Consider the following 23,699-nt stretch of genomic DNA (forward strand, 5'->3'; position numbering starts at 1 on the left):
TGTTTCTAGTGGTGGATGTTGGTGGGGAAGGTGATAATGGTCCCTCCAACCGCCTATTTATATAAACCATTACGTAATAAGACATAATATATCGTCAAATCGTATGCCATTAAATGACAAAATAGCGGTCAAAATACGTGGTTATAAAAATATGACATTAGATACAAATAATTTTTTTCGTATCTAACAATTATTAAAAAATATTAACATTCAAATGTTATACAAAAATATAATTCTTATAAGAAAATGTAAAAACATTCATTGGTTAATTTATGCGTATAAAAAAAGTAGTAAAAATTATAAATCTTGACGTGATTTCATATCGTGTTAAGGGTTGTCATGGTAGATTATATTTAAGGGTTACGGGTTGTGAGAGTAGAAGTGTTTGATTTTATAGAGTAAAACCACAACACTTGATCCTAATACAGTTAAAAACCTAGTCAAAATCGTCCTCCGTTTATTGAAAAATACCCCGTAATTGTCAAATTGATTTCTACATTAGAAGACAAAATAGTGGTCAACTATGGACGGCCGGATCGTCCCCGAGGGAAGATCCAGGGGTAGGTGGGGGTGATCCCCCTGTTCAAGGAAAACCAGATATTTTGCCTCCCAAATCGGATACATGTGGGCCCTGCAAATCAATTTAAAATATTTTTATGTATTTTTTTGGTCAAAGAGGGCTGGATCGCCCCCTATGGTCAAACATGCCCCCGTGTGGTTAGTTTGGAAAAACATGAAAAATGACTATTTTGTTAATATATTGGGCATTATTTGGTCATTTTGGTGAAAACCCCTTGAATTAAGTATACAAAACATATCAAATACAAAATGGAGACATTTTGATAGAAACTAAGGTGTGTTTTCTAATAGGTGTTGAAGTCTGAAGTCTGATTTTATTTCTAATTTATAGGAGGTGGTCCTGAAATTTGAAGTCTGAATCAGCATGATTGTTTGTTTTTACGTCTGAAGTCTGAAATCTGAATCAGTTAAAGCTAGTGCAAAAATATAAAGGATAAATATTTTTTTATAATAATATAAAAGATGAATAGTTTTTTTATAACAAATCTCTTCGAGCCCTCAAAATATAAACCATGTGATTAAGGACGGATTAGGATTAAGAGATATCAAAGAATACATTTACCACTTAAAATTTCAGAGGACATCTAGAACTTTTAAGCTCTTATGTCAAAAATAAAATAAATGCTCTCAATAATCAAACATATGGACGAATCAAACTTCAAAAATATTAAAGAAGTAATTTTAGAAAAACAAACGATCACTAATTCATCCATCAGGGTTTGGTTTCCTCATTTGAACCAAGCGTTGTATACAAACATCAATATAAAGATCATTCTTGCTCTCATCCCCAAACAATCCTTTCATTTCTCTTGCATTTTTCCTTATTTGCTCTCCTCCTTCACTCACCATGGCTAGTTTGACTGACTTAGCCACAGAGTCGCTCGTAAATGACCCGTCTTTCTCATTTCTAGGAATCTCGACTCCCAGTTTCTTTCCACTCAGCAACCTCACGTTCAACCCTTGGTCGTTCATAACAGGAAAGAAGATCAATACGCGCCCAAATGCAAGTCCTTCAATGGCCGAGTTCCAACCACAGTGAGTCAAGAAGCCACCTATTGACGAGTGACTCAATATCCTAACTTGTGGGGCCCACCCTAAGTAAACGACCCCACGACCTTTAACCCTCTCCCGAAACCCGTCAGGAAGCGTCTGAGTCAACTCGGTGATCGGCTTTCTTAATACCCAAAAGAAAGGCAAACCCGAATGCTCTAACCCTAGAGCCAACTCACCAATTTCGAGTTGACTCAGAGTGGCCTCACTTCCAAGGGCTACGAAAACAACCGAACCAACCTTTTGTTCATCTAACCACTTCTTTACGAAATCCCAATTTTCATAATCATCAAAATCATCATTTTTTGGGGGCAAAACCCCAATTGGTATAACAGGCTTTTGATAAAGCTCACAAACAAGATTGAACCACTCAGGTTCAAACTCAAAACTTGTTCTAAACAAAACCAAATCACAACCATCCACGGAGGCTAGAAACCTTACCGTATCCGAAACACCTGATTCGTTGCTGATTGCACCCTCTGTGTACTTGGTCACCTCATGGAGGCGATAAACAATATCCGACTCAAACGGGACCCATTCGGGCACCTGGCAAAAATCCTCAGCCGTTGATCGTATAATCTTGCCATCCAACAATGATGGAGGTCCAAGAAAAGCCTGTGTTGCAGCAGTGAAGAGGCTAAAGTAAGCAGTGGAGACACCAAATTTTGATGCAACTGAGGGTACCCAATGAGAAGCATAGTCAAAGATAATCCAGTCAACCCTTGGAGTGGTGGTTTCAAGAAAAGTGACCAGAGGTGACTCGAGCAGATCAAATGCTATTTTTAGAAACTGAGCTTTTTGGTGAGGTATATCCATGGAAGACTCTGCAAGTTCTGGCAAACTTTCCACTTTGGGAAAGGGAAGTGAAACTAGGTTGATAATATGGGATAACTTTGGAGGTATTTTGGGAAGTCTAGATAGATTTCTTGGGGTGGAAATATAAGAGATCTTATGGCCTTTTTCAGCTAAGATTTTGGAGAAGTGCAAGAAAGGTATGAGATGACCCATGGCTAGCCATGGGAACATCACTATGTGAAGAGATTTTTCATTGCTTGTCAAACCCATGATTTCAGTGGTTCATTCTTTTCTCCATAGAGAAATTGGAAGCTTAACGAAGAAGGGGGTCAGTCACTTATCTGGAAATGGAGAGAAATGCCCATTAAGATTGTATATAAAAGTCAACCCTGGTGCACCAGGACTCCTAAGGAAGTAAGCAAACTTATAACAATTGAGCCAAGCAGCCAAGTTTGACTCTGATGAACCTCAGAAAAGGAATATATCTATATATGGCATTAAAAAAACAAACGAAAACCAACAAAAAGATCAACTAAATAAAAGATAAACTGATAACCCCATAACATATTCTCCTTCCTGTCATGAATCATGATAAAGAAAACATATCTTCATTAAATATATTCAATAAAGGAATTAATCAATCCACATAATAGGAACTCAATTCTTGCATTTTGTAATGAATATTAGATTTGTTAAATATGTATGGTATTCAATATAAAAATTGTACAGAGAGGTTCATATACTTTAGAAATCATATGTCCCCATGAAAACACCTAAGCAAAAAACTTGCTTATTTATTGTTGTTATTATTACAACTTGTTCATGTCATTGGTGGTGATCCACAAGATTGCTTAACTGATATGAGGCTAACAATCAAATAAAGTCATCAAATCATGTGTCTGAGCAAAACATTACAAGGTCTATGAGACAATAGTGTAAGAAGTTTAGTTCAATCTAGTTTAATACAAGAAGGAACCAAACCACCCATACCAGATTCTGATTTTCTGAGTTGAATCAAGACATCAAAGCCTAACAAATGGGCCATACCAATGATCTTTGGTTCAACTTGATTTCGTTCCATCATTTGAATCATTTTTATCATAAACAAAATTGTAAAATGATTCTATCAATCATGAAACAGAACACCATAAATGAGACATTAATATGCAAATTTGAGCTATGCAAGATCCCAAATAAGCTGAAAAACCAAATCCCATTGATCCGACTCCTTATAGCTTCCACACCCAATCAAAGGAATGCCTGAACATATGATGGGTGCATCTTTGTTTACCATGAAGAAGCAAACAAAAACAGACAGTAATGTGCAAATGCGAGTTATGCAAGATCAAGCTGAAGCGAAAAACAAATCTCATCTCGTTAATTCTTTATAGCTTCAAAATCATATCAAAGTGATGAGTATAAACGTACAAGGAATGCATTTTGTTTATCATGATCTAGAAAACTACAAAAAAGGTATTTGTTGCCTGAGTCTGCGAACTCAACTGTGCAAGATCAAGTTAAGGCGAAAACCAAATTTCCATTTCATTGCATCTGTACAGCCTCAAGATTAATCAAACCATGAATGCTCAGGATTGATCGGAAGAGTGCTCGCCATCTCTTGCAGAAAAGGAAATGCCCATTCTCAATCATGTCATTCAAGTATTGAAAGGCTTCATTTACCCGTCCAGAATCACATAATCCTCTTATAAGTCTCTCATACAATGCCCCATTGACCACCATTTTGCTCTTCAACATCTCTTCAAACACCACAAGTGCTTTTAAAACATCATTATGGCTGCAATATCCATTTAACATGATTGTGTAAGTCACTACATCAGGTCTCCCATAGTTATATTTGTGCAACTGCCATCTCTCAAAAAAGAGCTCGGCCTTGGCCACCCTACTTTCTTTCCAATAACTTTGCAAAATAGAATTACAAACGTTTGAACTATTGACAAAACCGTTAACCATAACAATCTCTTCAAACAGCCTCAAAGCATCATCAGCTTTTCCCTTTTCACATAACCCCATAATTACATGTCTACCTATCTCATCAACTCGAACCAACCCCTTCTTCTTCTGAACATTAAAGAACTTTATAGCATCCTTATCCCTACCAGCTCGAATAAGCGCTTTTATGAATGAACCATAAACACAAATCTCAGGCAAGATTCTACCCTTCATCATCTTCTTGAACAAAATTTCTGCCTCATCAAGCTTTCCCGCGTTACACAGAGCACGAAAATAAGATTCGTAGGCCATCATTTCTGGAACAACACCCTCACAATTCAATTGAAAGATTGCTCTTCTCCCCTCCTTCAACACCACACCTCTCTCATTAGAACCTCTCACAGGACTCCGTTTTATTAACTTTTGGAACAACTTATTGGCTTCACGAAGTTTGCCCGATTTACAAAGACCATGGAGAAAGCTTCCATATATACATATATCAATGATGAATCCATTTTTAACAAGTTTCCTCAATACCAGATCAGCTTCATCAAAATCCCCATTTCTACAGAAACATTGGAACAGCAAGAAGTATGTCCAACCATCAACTGCCATACCCCTTTCATACATTTCCTTCACAATATTTTTAGCTAATAATCCCTCATTCACATTACATAAAGCCCCAGATAAAGCAACATAGCTTTGTCTGTCCAAAACACTCGCAACGCCCATTAAAATTCTCTCATAAACATCCTTAATTTCATCAACCCCACCAAATTTACACACTAAAATCACGTAATTTGAGAAATTAAAGCTTTTCACTGAGCCACCAACTTCTGCCCATACGTTCTCAACATCATTAATAGTACCATCTTCAACTAAAAAATCAAACACTAAACCGTATAAAAAGGGATCACTTACACTTCCTCTTGATTTCAAACGTGAAATCATTGTTTTGCTCCTGCCAAGCTTCTTTATCTGGGATAGATAATCGATTAAAACGAGAGATGTTGCAGAATCTAACAAATGAGTTTTGGCTAGTAATGAATCTAGAGTGGTTAGAGAAGAATAATTGTTGGGGTTTCTGGACAGAAGTTTGATTTGATCGAGTACAGATTGCAAGTACAGAAAACGAGGCGGTAGAGACGGTGGCGGGGGGTTAATTTCTGTAGAGAAATAAGCGGAGAAGAGTGAGCAGAAGGGTCGCCGGAGATGTAACGGAGAGGATGAGCAGAGCTTCATAGGGGAGGTTCAGTTAAGCAGCTAAAATTTCAAAGCAAACCGAAACAGGGATTGCTTATTTAAATTACATATATATAGAAAGTATCATAAAATATTTAATAAAAATTCTTAAAAATTATTTTTTATATATTAAATATTTTTTTTTATATTACTTAAAATTCAAAATTATAAATAAATTATATGTAAATACAATTGATTAAAACTTCATATTTGAATTCGTATAACTAACTACAGATAAATATAATCAAATAAAAGATAAACATTTCATTTTAAATATAAAAAATTTAAAATATAATTAAAATAATTGAGTTCTAACAAAATACTTAATTATTATTTTATAAAAAGTGATTTTATTAAACCAAACATAAAAAATGAATTAAAAAATTACAAAAAAAAGAGAAATTTTATATTGTTAGTTTGGTACTAATATCAATATATATATTTCAAATTTTTATGATATCTTCATATTTATATTTTATTCAAAAATAAAAAACATTGTCGTTTTCTCAAAACGACATAAAACCGTATTCTAACATCGACTGAGACAAAAGAAACGAATCATTAAAATCGAAATGTATCTCGCTGCATTGCATGAGTACCGTTCTAGTAATTATCAACTTATTCCGACCACATATCAGTAATAAATAAAAAGTTTTAAGTGTTTAAATAGAAAAGAAAAAGATATATTTATACCGGTTTAACATCGGTAATAATGGTTTTTTTCTTTATAAGTTTCCACCTTCTAGGAACACCTCCAATAGCTATACTAAGAGGGTGTTTGGGATTGCTTATTTGAAACAAGTTATGCTTTTCTACAAAAATGTTTATCAACTTATTAGAAGTTAGAATGATTTATCTTCCTCGAAAACTTCTTATTACCGGTTTGGCACCGATATAAGTTGTTTATCCAGACACTCAAAAAAACTTATTATCGGTGTCACACCAGAATAAACTAATAAATCGTTTTTATAAACAATCCCAAACACCCCTTGAAATAGAGAAAAGTGGATTTTTTTTTCGATTTATTAAATATTTTATTAATATAATTAATATTGTAATTTTTAAAATTAAAAGTTATTAGAGTTGTATAACTTTTTTAGAGATTTTAGTTTTTATTATTTATTTGAAAATCAGTGAAGAAGTACATTTGTCATTTGTGTTTTGTGAGGAGCAATTATGAAGGACAAAGAGAGACGGAAAGAAATACAGAAGTTGGAAGCATTTTGAAAGCAAAAAATGGATAGTGAAAGGTCAAGCTGTCAATGTAGATTAAGTTGTTTGTAATTTTGAATTGATTTAGCTACACTGTTATTTGATTGTTATGTTGCATAAACTATCTTAATGATAAAAAAATCACTTTTTGTATAAGCTTGTGATTAGAACCCATTATCTTTTTCTCATTTTTCTAGAGAGGAACCATACTGATCGATAACGTTCATAAGTTTTATGTGGCTGGTCTCTTGATGGTGTTTAATTGTTCAACAACAAAATCAAGGTCGCCCTAGCCATGTATAGCCTAGGCAACATCACAAATACGTCATAGTAAAGAGACATCATAGCTTAAGGGGCATCATCAAATAATCCAATTCATGGCTGCCTTAATTCATTTTGACTTGTAATTTTTGATTTCCTAGTCTCTCACTCTCAATTCCTATAAGTTTCTTTATTTTTCATATTTGGTATAAGGTTTATGTCTTATCCAATCTGCTAATGTGCCTATCTTAAATTCTGGTTATTTTGTTTATGTGTGTGCTTTAATTTGTTTCTCATTGTTTATGTTGATAAATCTTTAGGGTACGTTTGTTATCCAGACATGAGAGGACTGAACAAGACAAGACATAACATAATAACCATTTAGGGCAACTCCACTCTTATCACAAAAAAAAAACACCAAAAACACCAAATCTGGTGGGCCCATAAACACAAAAAAAAAACTCAACTCCAATCACACTCTAAAAAAAAACCAAATTTGTGGACCCCACATTAAAATAACATATTTTATTTACTATTTTTAATAACAATATTTATAATTTGTAATAGATATTAAGAAATGTTAAAATAAAAACGATAAAATTGTAATTAATAAATTTTATATTTAAAAATATTACATTAGTTCAAATAGCACAAATTAAAAAAAATACATAAATAATACTAATTCTCCGAGTTAGTATACTCGTCCCACAAATGATCAATTAATGCATTACGAAGTTCAAAGTGARCATCTTTATCCTTGATCTTTTTGTGTCGAGCAAGAAACTGTTCAAGTCCACCATCGTTCATCATCTCAACTCCCACGTCTTGCACTACACTTCGTTCTTCAATTGGTGCATTAATATCACGTTCATCTTCTATAATCATATTATGCATAATGATGCACGAAGTCATTATATCATGCAAGATTTCCTTCCTCCATAACCGTGCAGGTCCTGCTATTATTGCAAACTTTGATTGCAATACGCCAAATGCACGTTCTATGTCTTTTCTACATGCTTCTTGTTTCTTTGCAAAATATTGTTTTTTAGGGCCACGTGGATCGTGAATAGATTGAACAAGAGTGRCCCATTTTGGATATATGCCATCAGCTAAATAATAGCCCATATTATATGATTTTCCTTTGATGACATAATTAGCAGGAGGAACAGTACCTGCTGTAAGATTTGCAAAAAAGATGGGAGGATTCCAACACATTAATGTCATTGTTGGACCCCGGTAAACCAAAATATGCATGCCATATCCAAAGATCATAGTCAGCTACAGCTTCAAGAATAATACTTGGAGATCTACTACGACCGGAATATTGTCCTCCCCAACCGGTTGGACAATTCTTCCATTTCCAATGCATGCAATCTACACTACCTAACATTCCTAGAAAACCTCGTTGTTCTCCAACTTGGAGTAGTCGTGCCACATCATTAGCATTGGGTATTCGGAGATAGCGTTCTCCAAACACCTCCACGATGGCACCACAAAACCGCTTCAAAGCTTCTAAAACGGTCGATTCGCCTATTTTAACGTACTCATCTGTAGCATCTGCAGCCACGCCATATGCCAACATTCGAAATACAGCAGTAACTTTTTGATAACCGGACAAACCCAAGTTTGCCGCATCCATCCCTTCGTTGGAGAAAGTAATTGTCATGACTTTGGATAACATCCAAAATACGAACAAATAAAGTACGACTCATTTGGAATCGTCGACGAAACATCGACTCAGGAAATCGAGGATTTTCAGAAAAATAATCATTGAAGAGATTGCAATCGGCATTTTCCCGATCACGATTGATAACTATATGGCCAGGAATAGAACCACGATAAGAAGATAATTGATTGTTGCCAGCATAATTACAGATATAATTATCCATTTCAGACGCTAGATTGAATGCCTCGACCATTAGTTCGTCCTGTGTATTATCAAAAACCTCATCGTCTGAATACGAATTATCAGCCATTTGAGTGGTATTTCTCAACAAAAAAGATTGCAAAATATAGTTGAGTTATTTTCATTGAGCTGTGATTCACGTTTTATAGTGAGAATCAATGGTGTTGTCAATTCTTACCAGAAGAATCTTGCCAGACTTTCCAGAAGAATCTTGCCAGACTTTTCAAAAGAATCTTGCCAGACTTTTCAGAAAAATCTTCCCAGTGTATTGTCTAATATGTCTTCATTTGTAATGAACTCATTTTTGTGTATAAATAGGGGGCGAGTTGGTAAGCTAAATCACACATATTACCAGCCATAGGTACTAAAAATGTCTTCAACAACCGAACTTCATCCTACAAAGATAACGAAGACATACAACTATGTCATTGTTATCTTGATATAACTCAAAATCCAATAATAGGTAGAAACCAATCAAAAGATAAGTTTTGGTCAAGAATAGAAACTCTTTATCACCAAACCGAACCGTTCGCAACCAATCCTCGACCAAGAAGATCATTGGAAATGAGAATGTCTTGCATTCTAAAAGCTTGCAAAAAAATGCGAGGGTGTATCAATCAAGTTGAAATGAGGAATTCAAGTGGCGCTTCTGAACAAGATATCGTAAGTATTTATTGTTTTACTTGATCATTGTTTTATTAATTTAAATATAACGTGTATTTTTCATAGATGAACGAAGCGAAAGAGATGTTAAAACTTGATGGATCCTATAAGAAGGGTTTTAAGTTTGATCATGTCTGGAACATCTTGAAAGACTCCGAGAGTTTATCAAATGTCACTGCATCAACTCAGTATCAACGACACAGTCCTTATCAATCACCTATTTCCGGTCCTGGTTCATCGTCTGGGACAGATGCCGGTTTACCGTCGTTGACTATTCATGACGTAGAAGGTACTCAAAGACCAATTGGTGTGAAAAAGGCAAAATCAAAGCTACAATCTGATAATAAGCTAGATAATTTAGTTAAGGCTAGTAAAAAAATGAAGAAACAAATGGCTAAAACCACTGAAGTTATGATGCGAAGGAATGAGCTTCAAGCTCAGAAACTTGCATTAGAGGCAAGGTTGGCGGATGACAAACTTATGTGCACCGATCTAACCTCTATCACTGATCCTATGTGGTATGAGTTCGTAAAAAATGAGAAAATTCGAATAGCGAGAGAGAGAGAGCGCAACCCCAGGTTCATATGTCTGGACAAGGATCAGAATTTGTAGCATCTCAATATCGAGTATCTCAACATCAACAATTTGAAGCAGCTCAAGACCAATCTGAAGGATCTCAAAACGTAGCAGGAAGCTTTAGTCAGTTTATGCCTAGCGGAGATGATTGGACCCTTTAATTTATGTATTTCAGTTTTTAAAATTTTCATTAATAAAATACGTTTACGTTTATCCGGTATCATATTTGTGTTATTAATAATTTATTATATATATATATATATATATAAAATTAAATAATAAATATAAAAACCTAAAACTTAATATTTATAATTATTTATTTATTTATAACTTATTTAAAAATCATTAAATATTACAAAAAGTTGGTGGGGACCACCTATTTGGCAAAATGCCGTCCATCTTCTTCCCCGGCAAATATGCCGGTCATTTTCAAGAGACGCTATCTCTTTGGTGATTTTGCAGGACGATTGGAACCAAAAGAACGGCAAAACCTTGGAGTTGCCCTTAGTAAGACGGAGCTGGGCAGGACAGATAATGCTTTGTTCCACTTTATTCCTATATGGTTTCACATAAAAATCTTGTCAAACATAGAATAGTGATCTTTGTTATCTTCTGTTTAGTCCAATGTACTAAACACACCCTAAGAGTATGTAGGAAAGTGTACATGATTTACTAGTTTATCTCCTTTATACATATGCTCCACTAGATGAAATAAAACATGTCTAGTTGATTTAGGTGTTAGTAATCACATTGCTTTAATTACATTAATTGAGTATATAACATTGTCAATTTGTATTCATTTCATGGTTTCTTTGCCTAACGAGTTGTTTGTCAAATTGGTTTCTTAAACGCTAATTTATGTAGCATGTTAAAGATATTCTCTAGATCATTAGCTCTCACGTCAAGTTGTCCAATGTGTGTCCAAAATCATTCTTAAATAATTTTTTCTCTTGTGCACTTCACAACTTATATTAGTAGTCTTCTAAATCACACATGTTGTCACATCCCTATTAATTTGTTTCACGTTTATGTTGATCGAACATGTCGATGGTTAAAAGATGGTGTACAAGTGCCCCATGGTGGTTTCTTTCATTTGAAAATTAATGCTTTATCGGTAACCTTTGGTCCCTTAAAAGATAGGGTCAGAATGACCCTGATCAAATAGTATAAAATATAGAGCATCATCGAGAATGCAGTTTCTCATTGAAGCTTTTTTTAAGTAGGACCCACAAGTAAAAAACAAGTTTGAAGTGCACAAATAAAAAGTTGATTTTTCTTATTATGATTTTTTTCCACATGCTTGTGTGGCTAAAAAACTCCAAAAAACTCTATTCTAGATGTTTTTAGTGAGTTTAAAAAACCAAATTTGGTTAAAAGAGGAGTCTTTGGGATATTTTTTATGTCCCACTGGGTTGTGTATTTTGTGGATAGAACTTGTTAGTTCGCATAACTTTGTCTTAACAACTTATTGTAATGCATTTAGATAGTATACTCTAAATTAGTTATATATATCTAGTTTATAATTTATTTGGATTAAATCACTTGTTTTTCATTTTTATCATTCAAGAAATGATGCTCCTCTAATTTTTTTTTGATTAACCTGGATATCCAACCCGCTATACGAGCCGACTAATCCCAGAGCGGCCACCTACTTTGCAGATAGCCCGGAGTCATCGCATTTGAACCTTCGTGGCACAAGGGGATTTTTATTTCTCATTGGATTTGAACCTGGGACCTCCTAGTACTTTTGACCTTTGGAGCCAAGCTCAAACCAATCAGGCACCACCCTTGTGGTTGCTCCTCTAAATTTACTTATTACTGAAAAAGTATTTCAATTATTTGACAAGAGAAAACACAACTTATATAGCTATGTGTACACAAATTCAAAAATGACGTTTCAAACCTATCTATTTACTTCTTTTTTGTTTATTGTAAGGCTACAACATTAAAGGGGTAGTGCCATTTCTTTTGCAACCATTTCACATACAGGTATGTCATTTGTAGATTTTAAGTAGAAATTAAAGCACCGTGTGTACGTGTATAAATAGTTATGAATATATGTGGTAAGATTTCTTTGTCAATAACAACTTTTTGAATTCTAACTTGATCTAGCCTTTCATATTACGCAGGGAACATGAGGCATAGTTTTACACAACATCATCATGATAAAAAAATCATGATGCCAGTTAAATCATAGTCTTTTTAACTTTATTTATTGAATAAATCCAATTAATTCACTTTCATGTGTTAATTATGTTTTGGTGAAATCAAGGGAAATTGTTCAGAATAACCATTTTGATCATATGTTTTCTCCTCTTAGCCATTTCTTTTCCAAAATCACAAAAAAAGTCATTACCTCTGCAAATGTCATAGCTGCAACTTGCAAATGGTATTTTTTTTAAATCAGAATAAGGGACCTACAAGTGGCAGATCCATAACTTGCTAAATGTCAAGATTTTTGGGGATTTTATCGATGAGCACATTCACAACTCCCCACTCCCCACCTACCAAATTTACTTAATATAATTGCGGTAGGTGGGGGTTTCACCACCGGTATAAAAACACAAGTGGAGGACTATTTTCCCTACACTTTCACAAGCAAAGAAATTGTTCCCACAATCGAGAATCACTCTGTAAATTCTTTCTTTCTTCGAACCTCTTCATCACAATGGACCAAGTAAGTTTCCTAACTCACTTTTATTACATAGAAATACTAGTTATAATGTTTTTATATGTGTTTAATCTTGTTTAAAATGCTTTGTATTGGTTTCGTCTTCTAGTTATTTGAGTTAGGACAATGAGCTTCCAAGGATACTTTTCTCCTCTGTTCATGGAGGAACAACTAAGGGTTTGGGTACCTTGGATGAAAGGTTTACTTTCAGCTTTAACTTAGATCTCTGAGATGTTTCAGAGACCTTGGTCCCTGAGGAAGAAGGTTTACAAGCTGAAGGAATAGATCTGGGTCTATTTGACTTGTTGGCCTTCTGTGGAAGAGGAGCGCTGACAATGGATTTACCTTTGTCTTTGCGTGCTGAACTAGAGGGAGTTCCTTCAAGAGAAGTCTCAGTGGAAGAGTACTGAGAGGAAGAGGTGTCAGGAATATAAGAGACAAAAGTACCAAACTTCATCATGGACTTATCAGTGACACTTTCTTCCTGATTATAGGAGAATCCTAGACCACTCTTTATTTTGGCAAGATTTAAGCGTTGATGATCTTAGAGGCCTTAATAGAGGCTTTGCACCACCCCTCAATGGTAGCCTTCTCAGCCTTGAGTTCAGCAATAGATTGCTCATGCTCAGCGATAGCTTGTTCGCGTTCGATGCTAGTGGTCTGGTTTACAATGACTGATCCTTAAGATTTTCCTTAATCTTGTTCAGCTATTTGATATTGAATGGAATTTCTCTAATTGTTCTTGAAGATCAAGATTAAGTTTTCAGCTTTGGATTTTTCATTCAGGGCATTGTTAAGGTCAACCGTCAGCGTATCTAGTGAAGATAGGCTATAAGAAGAAGAAGAAGAAGAAGAGGGTTCATTTAGGTTACAAACTTGAGCAAAGGTTGATGACAAGGGATCATTGGAGAATAATTTCTCAGATGATTCATCTTTGACATCCTTGGCCATTAGACAGAGATAGGTCGCGTATTCCTCGTCAAAGGATGATTCATCAGAAGAATCAGCCCAGTCATGCTATTCAGCGACAAGACCTTTGCCTTTACGCTGAAGATTCTTCATCTTCTTCTTTAGTTTCAGGTACTTGTTCTTTTGAGAGATGAAAGAGGATGGGATGTTGGAAGATGGCGTCACAATTATCTTTTGACCTGCATTCACTTGCAAAGTGACCTTTGCATTGACAATGGTAGCAGCTCGCTGAAGCCTTATCAATGGGGTTTGACTTTGGATTTTTAGCTATGGTCAGCGAAGGAGATCTGCGGTATTTTTTTTCTACCGAACCTCTTGAAAGAGTTAGTTAGAAGGGCCAACGACTCATTAAACTCTAAAAGATCAACGTCTGTTAAGTCCTCAGAGTTAGAAGAATCTAACTCAGTGATAGAAACAAAAGAGGAAATAGAAGAAATAGAAGGGTCAGTTGAAGGGCTATCAAAGATCAAAGCTAACAGAGAGCTTTTTATTTCCCTGGAGTATTTGAGAGTATTCTTTTTTAGCTGACGGGATTGCTCATGATTAAGCAAAATCCCATAAAAAGAACTGAGAGAAAGGGATGACATGTCCTTGGACATCTTGAGACATATGGTATACTGATTCCATGCTTCTGGCAAACATTCAAGAAATTTTGTCAATGTCTATGAGTTGGAATATTTCTCTTCCAACTGTCCTCAAATTAATAAGAAGACAATTAAATCGTTGATGTACTTCAGACAAAGATTCAGTTTTTCCACAAAGAAAACTTTCATATTGTCTTACTAAATTAATCTTCTTCGATTCTTGTACTTCATAAACACCTTTATATTGAACACAGAGAGTGTCCCACATGGTTTTCGAGATTTTAAGCTTCATCACAGAGTGATAGACCTCGTCAAGAAGAGCCATGACTATTATAGACCTCGCATAAGTGTCTAAAGCCACCTTCTTCTTGTCTTCATCACTCCATTGATGAGGGAGCTTTGGAATATGCAGTTCAAAAATTACGGCAGTCGTCACAGTTGCAGGAACTGCTGGAGAGATAGCAGATGGAACATAAGGTCCATTCTCTATGTAGTATGTAATCTCAGTATCCACACCTTCCAAAAAGAGAGACATCGGTTCTTCCAGAGACTAAATTTGTCTCTAATAAACCGGGGAGGTTTGGCAAGCAAGCCATTATCGTGAAAGTTTGTGCTAGTGTTTTGCAAAGCCATTTTGAAAGGAATAAATTATCTAGAGAAGAGGAGATAATAAAACACCAATATAACACAAAAACAAACACTGCTCTGATACCACTTGTTGATCCTAGCCAGATCTACAAGAGTTTATAGGTAACAGTTTGTAGAAGGGAGGGTGATGAATACAAATGCAGTAACTTTCACTTTTAAAAATTATATATGGATAAAGAAGATCAATACAAATTTTACAGATTGTTTGAGAAAGAGATAGGATACAAAATCTATCTAAATAATCTAAGATACACACAAAATCACAGATACCAATAAGAAAAGACTTGCTATAAGAAATAAGGTAAGAAGAAATATGCTCTTCACTTGTTAAAGTGGGTCTTTCTCATAAACAAAGATTAGAGAGAGTAGTAACTTCTTGGGTAAGTTTAGAATGAGGAAGAAAATAATTGAGAAGAGAACTACTCAGCTATTTATACCTATTGCATTAAATGCAATTCAGAAGATACATAGCACGTGCCAAGCTTTTAGAGGAAAACTTGTCATTTGTTACAATATATAGTCCTTTTGGATGTATATGAACAGTCATCTTTCATAAAGTAGGTAAGCACATTTGGAGACAAAGGAGTGAATTCGTACTGTACTTTATTTAGAAAGGTACGAGTTTGTCCTTTATGTGCAGAAGGACTAGACAAAAACTATCTTGCTCGACAAAATTCATTTGATCGCTGAACACTGGAATGACGATGAAGGTCTCATAAGTGTTCGTTGAATCTTTTACAGACTCTACACTAATGTAGACAAGCTTGTTATCATTGAAAACTGCTTCAGATCACGAAATTGTTGGTCTCTAATCTTCAGCTTCTGTCTTCGACATCGCTGAAGGATCTTTGGTATGAGTTTTGTCTTCTTGAAGTATATTGGTTTCTGTATGAATTACAATACATGTTCTGCGATCACTGAATAGACTCAGTGAAAATCGCTGAAACTGAATACATAAATAGTACACTTCGATAGATAAAAAGGATCATCATCAAATCACTGAGAGAGAGGTCAACAATAGTACACTTCGCAAGGTAAAAAGAATCATCATCAAATCACTGAGATAGAGGATCAACAATCTCCCCATATTTGATGATGACGATGCAACATAGAAATAAATTGCTTAAGTTACATCTGTAAGGAAAAGGTAATAGTAAAATAATTGTCCCTTTTAACTGTTTTAGGATCTTTTGTAGTGATACAATTTACTATAAAATTTACTTTAATTGTAAAGGATTACAAGGAAAGAATAAAATTGCACAATTAATAACTAAAAACTGAAAGCATATTCACTGACTAGAAAGGTGTCATCGAATGTAAGACATAAACATAACTCCTAATCACATGTCCCATATGCTCTTTTCAAGGATCTTTTTCAGTGAGCTGATCATTTTATTGAAATATCTTTCAAGGGAAAATATTACAAGTTATTACAATCAGTTTTGGTATACCTAAAACATAAAGGTTATACACTGAAGAAAAAGATAAGAAATATAAGATATTACAAGACAAAAAGGACATCTAATCTAGATTACTGAAGTTGATGTAGCCAGGGACATCTTCTCCGAGCATCTTGCGTCTAAGCATTTCCTTTCAAATCTTGTGCTCCATCATCTTTCCAGATAGATCATTATTTAGCCAAGTCCTTAGATATTCTAAGTGATCTATAGGGTAGAGATGGAACTCAGATACTCGCTGAAACCTGTATTGACCATCATAGTCAATGAACATAAGTCCATATTTAGGTTTCACATGCACTGTGTTGGGTATATGAGGAACCTTCACAGGCAGTGACAAGTTCAACATTGAGATATCCGGCTTCTTTTGATCCTTGAGAATTTTGTCTTGTGCTCGTTCTTGTGGGAAGGTCCTTCTTCAAGTTTAGAAAGTCTTTTTCTTCAAGAGGGCTTCTTTGGCAGAGGAGGAACCTCGATGATCTTCGACATCTTGTTGAATAATTCATTCATAATATCTTCAATCAGAGTCTTATGATTGGATTTGGATTTCTGGATAGCCTATCGAATTTCTAGCCACTCGTAGAAGCCATACTGACCGAGGTAGGAGGGGTATTTAGTGACAACTTCTTTACTCTCTCCAAAAATGATCATTGAAATGAGAAGAGCATCATATTTCACACGACCACTAATAGTGAGTTTTGTGATATTCTGTGGGCTAAATCTCTTTTTGAATGTTTCTCTTCACCAGGAGAGGTCAAACTCATTCAATTTCAACACTAGTTGACATTCACGTTCAGCTTCTCTAATCAGTTGGGCTTGAGCGCTGACAAGATATTTCTTTCTGAATTTCCCTTCTGCTAGTGCCTGCTTAGCTAGAGCCTTGGCTAACTCTAAGGGGCTGTTTGGTTCATAAGAATTGGATGGAATTCAAAGGAATTGGAATATCCATTCCTTTAACCAAATTCCAAATAGGGTGTTTGGTTCAATTGAATCACAGTGTGGAATCCTTTCAATTCCGGTCATTTCCTTCACGCACCGATTTCACAATTCCACAGCAATATGCTAGGATTTCAATTCCTTTCATACAGATTCTTCCTCTAATCCAAATTCATTGAATGCACCATCTCATCTACTGGATTTCTTGTTCGATCTCCAGGTACGCTCTCTCTCTCTCTCTCTCTTGTAGACAAAATTCGATTGTCAATCTGGTTCGATCTTCAATCGATCTCTGATTCGATCTTCAATCGATCTCTGGTTCATCCCAAATTGAATGGAATTAGGGCACCGATCACTTCTGTAAACAAAATTTCGTTGTAATGGATTGTTGTATTTGTAGTTATCACTAATCTGTATGATCATTTGTAGCAGCGTAGGATAGATGGTGGCTGTACAARATGATCAACAGACTTGTATTTTRGCCATGGATTCTGCAGTTGTCTATAGCATTTTAGTACATTAATGGTAATTCCATTTTGTATTTTGGTTTTTAATCCAGTTGACACTTAATCAGTATTCAAAATGGATCAAATCCCTTGTATGTACGTGGGTTTTGGTTAGAGAAATTGGTAAAAGAAACTGTTGAAAAAAACCCAGGTTCCAATATATATATATTAGACAGAAACTGTTTTCATAGCTGATCGAGCCAAAGGATTTGGTTTACAAATGCCCTTAAAACTGCTTTCTTCTACTTAGGCATGGAGAAGCATACTAACCACTTGACTCATTGAGGGTCTTGCCTCTCTATCTTTCTCGGCACATTGCAGTGCAGTTGTAACTAGATTTTCCTCAGCTTGAAATTCAGCTTCCCCATGGTGATTAGTGTTCTTGAGCCTTTTGATTGCTGCAYAATTAATCAACAGCTTCAACAATATAAATACATAYAAATTGMAAAAGAAACTGAATGGCACTAAACAGGAAAATTCAATTACCTACGCATGCATAGAAAAGTATATGGTTGTAGCAAATGATAAAGTATATGAGGAGATGTAAAGGAGGTGAGATACCCAAGGAGGAATACTTGGGTATATGCAAAAACCAGGGGGCAAAACCATGGCTATGAAAAACCAGGGAGCAAAACCATGGGGAATAGTTRGGTATTTTGATTTAAAAAAATGGTATGTCTTTTGGAAGATTTRGTGTAGCATAGGATGTACTTTATAGCTAATGGACCCCAAACCCCACTATCTCTTTTCCCTATAACACTACTACACATTAGACATTCATCAATTACTCTATAAAATAATAKAGCCATCCTCCTAATGACAAAACGCCATTCCCCTATCAATCCCATATAGCCTCTATGCTTCTATCCATCCTTTATATATAAATATATAAACTTCCCTTTCAAAATTCCAATTTCTGTCTCATGCCAGAGACAACTTTTCARCTTTTTCTACACAGAACCCRTAAACCTCTAAAAAACACTTGTGCTWTCTTRTTTTTTCAACTTTGGTATGCACTTTACCCCCAAATATTGCTTTCCCAAAGTACTTATCATAACTGGGTTTTCTCAAAGATTTGGTTGATCTTCTCATACAAAAAAAAAATGCTTAATGAACAAAAAGGAAGTATTGAAGTGGTATGTCTTTTGGAAGCAGTGTTCATTTATTGTCATTGTCCTATACAGAATTGAGTTGCTATTAGTTGCATATATTGTGGTGCCTAGTTACGAAGAGTCATGATACTTGAAATATATCTTGGGCGAACTGAGACCTTCATTTCAATTGCTAGCCATTGGATTTTCTAGACCATTTTATAATTAGATTACAACCAATGCTAGCCATTGGTACCTTAAATCCTCATGATTGCCACTATTCCAACATGCATCAMATGTTTCTAAATTAGATGCAGATCACCAAGCACATATTTATGAATATTCCTTCTATGTTTTACCACTCGAGTTGCATTACATATAAATATTTCCAAGCTTTCATGTAATTTTTTTCTTTTCAGTCTAACATATATRGATTAATCTGTCTATAATTTCTTTTTGAAGGCTGTTTGGATTAACACCCCTCCCCCTTGTGCTTGCATGCATGCATTCATATATATGCCCTTACTGCTGCTACTAATACTACTACTATACATACGATTTATCTTATTTGGGTTAACTATAATTAAATATTACRATAAATAGATAATAGGATGCACTTTAAAGGGATGTCACCATCCTCACCTAAAAAGTTCATGGCATTTGTAGTTATCTTGCAAACTATAACTGTTATATTTAATAAATTATAAAACCATTCGTAGGTCTTTGAACAGGAAATGGCCCGACTTAGTTTCACAACACGCAGACGTAGGCTTATGAGATTGTTTTTACATGAAGCTATGACCATTTTTGCTTGGTTTTTCATCACGATTTGCACTTTAATAGCTGACTACGAAAGAGATAAACCACGTATTCAATACTCTTTGTCATATATGGATCGAGCTTCATTATTGCATAGGTATGCTTATGAGAGTGACAGTATGTGCATATCACAACTTAGGATGAATAGAGGGTGTTTCAAAAAGTTATGTGATATGTTGGAAACGTTAGGAGGATTACGAGCGAGTAGGCATATGGGTATTGATGAACAAGTTGTTATTTTCCTTCATATTATGGCTCATAATGTTAAAATTCGAGTTATCACATGTCGTTTTCATCGTTCGGGAGAAACAATGAGTAGACTATTTACTCGAGTTTGCAAAGCGGTGATAAGATTGCATTCATGTTTGCTTAAAAAACCCGAACCCATTCAAGAGGATTCTACCGATGGAAGATGGAAGTGGTTCAAGGTATATGGAATATCTTCCTTTTTTTGTATTCACGTGGAAGTGTGTAATGACCATTTTTATTTCTTGGTTTTAGAATTCTCTAGGAGCTTTAGATGGAACATACATAAGGTGCTTAGTGCCACTCGAAGACAAGGCTCGATACAAAACGAGAAAGAATGAAATTGCTACAAATGTGTTAAGGGTCTGATCACAAGATATGCAATTTATTTATGTGTTACCAGGATGGGAGGGGTCAGCGGCCGATGGTAGAGTGCCTTGAGACACTCTTCTTAGGCCACATGGGTTAAAGGTACCTAGGCCATATTATTACCTGGTAGATGCCGGATACACAAATGGTTAGGATTTCCTCGGCCCATATAGAGGTCAAAGATATCACTTAAATGATTGGCGGGATGGACACCAACCAACCACACCAAAAGAACTTTTTAACATGAGACATTCCTCTGCAAGAAATGTCATAGAAAGATGTTTTGGCATTTTAAAGGCAAGATGGGGAATTTTAAAAGATAACTYGTACTATCACGCTGAACTGAAAAACAAGATCATAATGGCATGTTGTCTACTTCATAATCATATCAGGCGAGAGATGCCAAATGATCCGTTTGAGAACGTTGGGTTAGATGAAACAACCGAAGATGATGGAGAACAAGACGTGGATAATGTCACTTCTGTTGGGACATCAACTGAGTGGACTGCATTTAGGAATAATTTGGCACAACATATGTTTGAGGCTTGGAATGCTACGCATTGACCTTTTATGATTTGTAAYGCTAGAAGTTTATCTTTATGGTTTGTAATGAATTTGATACMTATGTTGCATARTATTAYGATTAATAATGCTACAACTTGATTTTATGAYTTGCATGTTTATTTTACATGTTATTTGTTTATTATTTAATTTGTTTAACAATAGGTATGTCGGATCGAAGTCGTAATAGAAACTATCGAAATTGGACAACTATTGAAGATGCCAAGCTTGTGGAGGCTTTGATTAACATGGTTAATACAGGGGGATTTAAAGCTGATAACGACTTTAAATGTGGATATTTACAGTATCTAGAAAATGTATTAAAAGAATCAATTCCTGATTCTGGTATATTGGGTAAAGCGCATATTGAGTCAAGAATTAAAACAATGAAAAAGGATTGGCAAGTGGTCCATGACATGGTGAATGGGACAAATACGAGTGGGTTTGGTTATGATTGTTTGAAACAATGTGTAATTGCCGAAGCACCAGTTTGGGAGTCTTACCTGAAGGTACCCATTATATATTTCATGCTATATTTGTAGTTATTATTTGATATTTTTGCTATTTAACTTTTATGACATGAAATAGGTACACAAGGAGGCGGCAAAATGGAAAAACAAGATATTTCCACATTTTGAAGACCTGTCTACTGTTTTTGGAAAAGATAGAGCTCAAGGAAGTAGAGTTAGGGATGTTGTTGAGATGGAGGTGCAAGTGAATCTAGAAGAACAAGAACAACAATCAGAGGGTATTGAAAGTAGCCATAATGTACATAATGCTACAGATATGCGAAGTGAAGAAGGTTCAAGTCGAGGTAGTAAGAAGAAGAAAACCCGAGTTGAGACTCTTGTTGACGGAATGCATAGTGCAGCTCTTTTACTTGGGGAAAAWTTTGAAAATGCATCGAAGAATATGGTAGATATGGAAATGGAGRTACGAAACAAGACTTCCATGGTGAATTCTGAACTTTCAAGAATGCAATCACTTTCTAGAGTGGAGAGGTTCATAGCAGTCAAGAAGATAACAAGCGAGCCTGATAACGTGTTAATTTTTTGGAGTTTGGAAGAAAGGGAGCGAGAGGAGTGGGTGAGGTTTGTGTTGGAAGGTTGATTTTGGTATGATTTGACAACTTGAATTTGGGTTTTGGAAATAATGTATGTAGTTAATAGTTTCAGATGTTATCGGATTTTAGTATTTTGTAGTGAACAATTTCAGATATTAGTAATGTAAGTAAACAATTTAAAATTTTATATGATGTTAATAATGTAATTTGGTTTAATGGTAATTTTAATTTTTTTTAAAAATGACAAAAAAATCATAAAAGGTCATTTTTGATATTTAATTCCGATTCCAAAGTTGAATTCCGTGAACCAAACAAAAAAATTCCAATTCCAGTAAGAATTCCATTCCAATTCCATGCAACCAAACACAATCACAATGCATGGTCAAATTCCATTGAATTCCATTCCATTCCCTCAAAGTCAAATTCAATTGATGAATTCCAATTCCATCGAATTCCATTCCACGAACCAAACAGCCCCTAAGTTGTCTTTGATTTGTTCCTAATAGTTCTTCAGCTCTTCTTCAGCTCGTAGGGATTCTTCTGTTCATCTTCTGAAAGGAAATCAAACTCACCACAACCAGAGGTACGAAGAGGAATTTTTACTCTGGTTTGGTCGGGCTGATTTATAAGCTACTGAATACCCAGGTTGTCTAGACAAATTCATGGGTATTATCTTGTTGGCTTCTTCATCATCTTCATCGTTCTCTAAGGTTTCAAAAGATGGGAGATTGATTGAGAGACCACGAGGGTTTGATGCAGAGAGTGATTGAGATAAAGGGGTAAAAGTTTCAGTTTATGAGGAAGGAGATACAAATCTGGAGGTGAATGCATCCTCGGATGGACTGATTGCCCATAGAACAATGGCAAGATTGTCTTGAGCCATTCCTTTTCCTTTGTCAGTGGAGTGTTGGTTCTTTGACGATTTCTCTCCTTGGGAAGTAGGTTCTCGGATGGAGATTCCTTTCAGTGCTGGTTGTCTTGGAATGGCTTGGATGGATAAATCATCATCGTCATCATCACGACCAAGATCAATGCCAACGTCTAGAAGTTGAGGTTCAAAATCCTCATCCTCATCATCTTCATCATCTTCAACACCAGCATTTGGCAATGAAGAAGTAGAAGGATGAAGGTTTTCATGGTCTGCAACAGCAGGAATAACCATGGCATCATCTTCATCATCGTTATTATGGCATTAAGAATAGGATCTCTGGCATCCTCAATAACAGGAGGGTTTAGGGCATCTTCAGTAGTCTCCTTATCTGGAGACTTTTCCCCCTCAACATCTTCAACTTTCTCTCCCTCTTTGTCATCATCAAGAGTATATCATGGGAGAAGGAGACGAGAGGTGAGGTCTTCGAGCTTTTGCTCTAAGAAGGAGAAAGATTCAGCTCAGAAAAGGTTGAAAGCAGTGACCCAGTCCAGCTATTAACAGTCAACATCTCTGAAGGAAGGTTCAGGGGCGGGCGTTGGTTTATGTAGGAGTTGGAATATTTGTTGAAGGAGCTCACCATGCCTGGTGAGTTGGTCCTGAACTTCATTAGCTTT

General features: G+C 35.5%; 4 protein-coding genes and 1 pseudogene across 4 annotated transcripts; 2 read left to right on the plus strand and 3 right to left on the minus strand.

Annotated features, from left to right (window-relative positions):
- Nucleotides 1-1,239: 1,239 nt before the first annotated feature.
- Nucleotides 1,240-2,811, minus strand: LOC112509839 (UDP-glycosyltransferase 91C1). The gene has a single exon (XM_025115019.1). The coding sequence runs from the start codon at nt 2,692-2,694 to the stop codon at nt 1,285-1,287; it is 1,410 nt and encodes a 469-aa protein (XP_024970787.1). The 5' UTR covers nt 2,695-2,811; the 3' UTR covers nt 1,240-1,284.
- A 1,155-nt stretch (nt 2,812-3,966) lies between these two features.
- On the minus strand, nt 3,967-5,616 carry LOC112508986 (pentatricopeptide repeat-containing protein At5g65560-like). The gene has a single exon (XM_025113856.1). It carries the CDS (start codon nt 5,614-5,616, stop codon nt 3,967-3,969), a length of 1,650 nt encoding a protein of 549 aa, XP_024969624.1.
- Nucleotides 5,617-7,767: 2,151 nt separating this feature from the next.
- LOC112508987 lies at nt 7,768-9,065 on the minus strand (annotated as a pseudogene).
- A 530-nt stretch (nt 9,066-9,595) lies between these two features.
- On the plus strand, nt 9,596-21,094 carry LOC112508988. Its single transcript, XM_025113857.1, has 3 exons — nt 9,596-9,658; nt 9,725-10,176; nt 20,923-21,094. Exons 1-3 carry the CDS (start codon nt 9,596-9,598, stop codon nt 21,092-21,094), a joined length of 687 nt encoding a protein of 228 aa, XP_024969625.1.
- Nucleotides 21,095-21,258: 164 nt separating this feature from the next.
- Nucleotides 21,259-22,201, plus strand: LOC112508990 (uncharacterized protein At2g29880-like). The gene is made up of 2 exons (XM_025113859.1): nt 21,259-21,600; nt 21,680-22,201. Exons 1-2 carry the CDS (start codon nt 21,259-21,261, stop codon nt 22,199-22,201), a joined length of 864 nt encoding a protein of 287 aa, XP_024969627.1.
- The last annotated feature ends 1,498 nt before the right edge of the window (nt 22,202-23,699 follow it).

The sequence above is a fragment of the Cynara cardunculus genome (assembly GCF_001531365.2).
Source record: "Cynara cardunculus var. scolymus isolate 2C chromosome LG 3, CcrdV1, whole genome shotgun sequence".
Taxonomy (NCBI): domain Eukaryota; kingdom Viridiplantae; phylum Streptophyta; class Magnoliopsida; order Asterales; family Asteraceae; genus Cynara; species Cynara cardunculus.

What these genes read in the sequence shown, in the direction of transcription:
- LOC112508986 (XM_025113856.1), bottom strand. Translation starts at nt 5,616, where the DNA reads ATGAAGCTCTGCTCATCCTCTCCGTTACATCTCCGGCGACCCTTCTGC.
- LOC112508988 (XM_025113857.1), top strand. Translation starts at nt 9,596, where the DNA reads ATGCGAGGGTGTATCAATCAAGTTGAAATGAGGAATTCAAGTGGCGCT. An exon ending in GCGCTTCTGAACAAGATATC is followed by an intron (nt 9,659 to 9,724) that starts GTAAGTATTTAT and finishes TATTTTTCATAG; the next exon opens with ATGAACGAAGCGAAAGAGAT. An exon ending in TCTATCACTGATCCTATGTG is followed by an intron (nt 10,177 to 20,922) that starts GTATGAGTTCGT and finishes TAATCATATCAG; the next exon opens with GCGAGAGATGCCAAATGATC.
- LOC112509839 (XM_025115019.1), bottom strand. Translation starts at nt 2,694, where the DNA reads ATGGGTTTGACAAGCAATGAAAAATCTCTTCACATAGTGATGTTCCCA.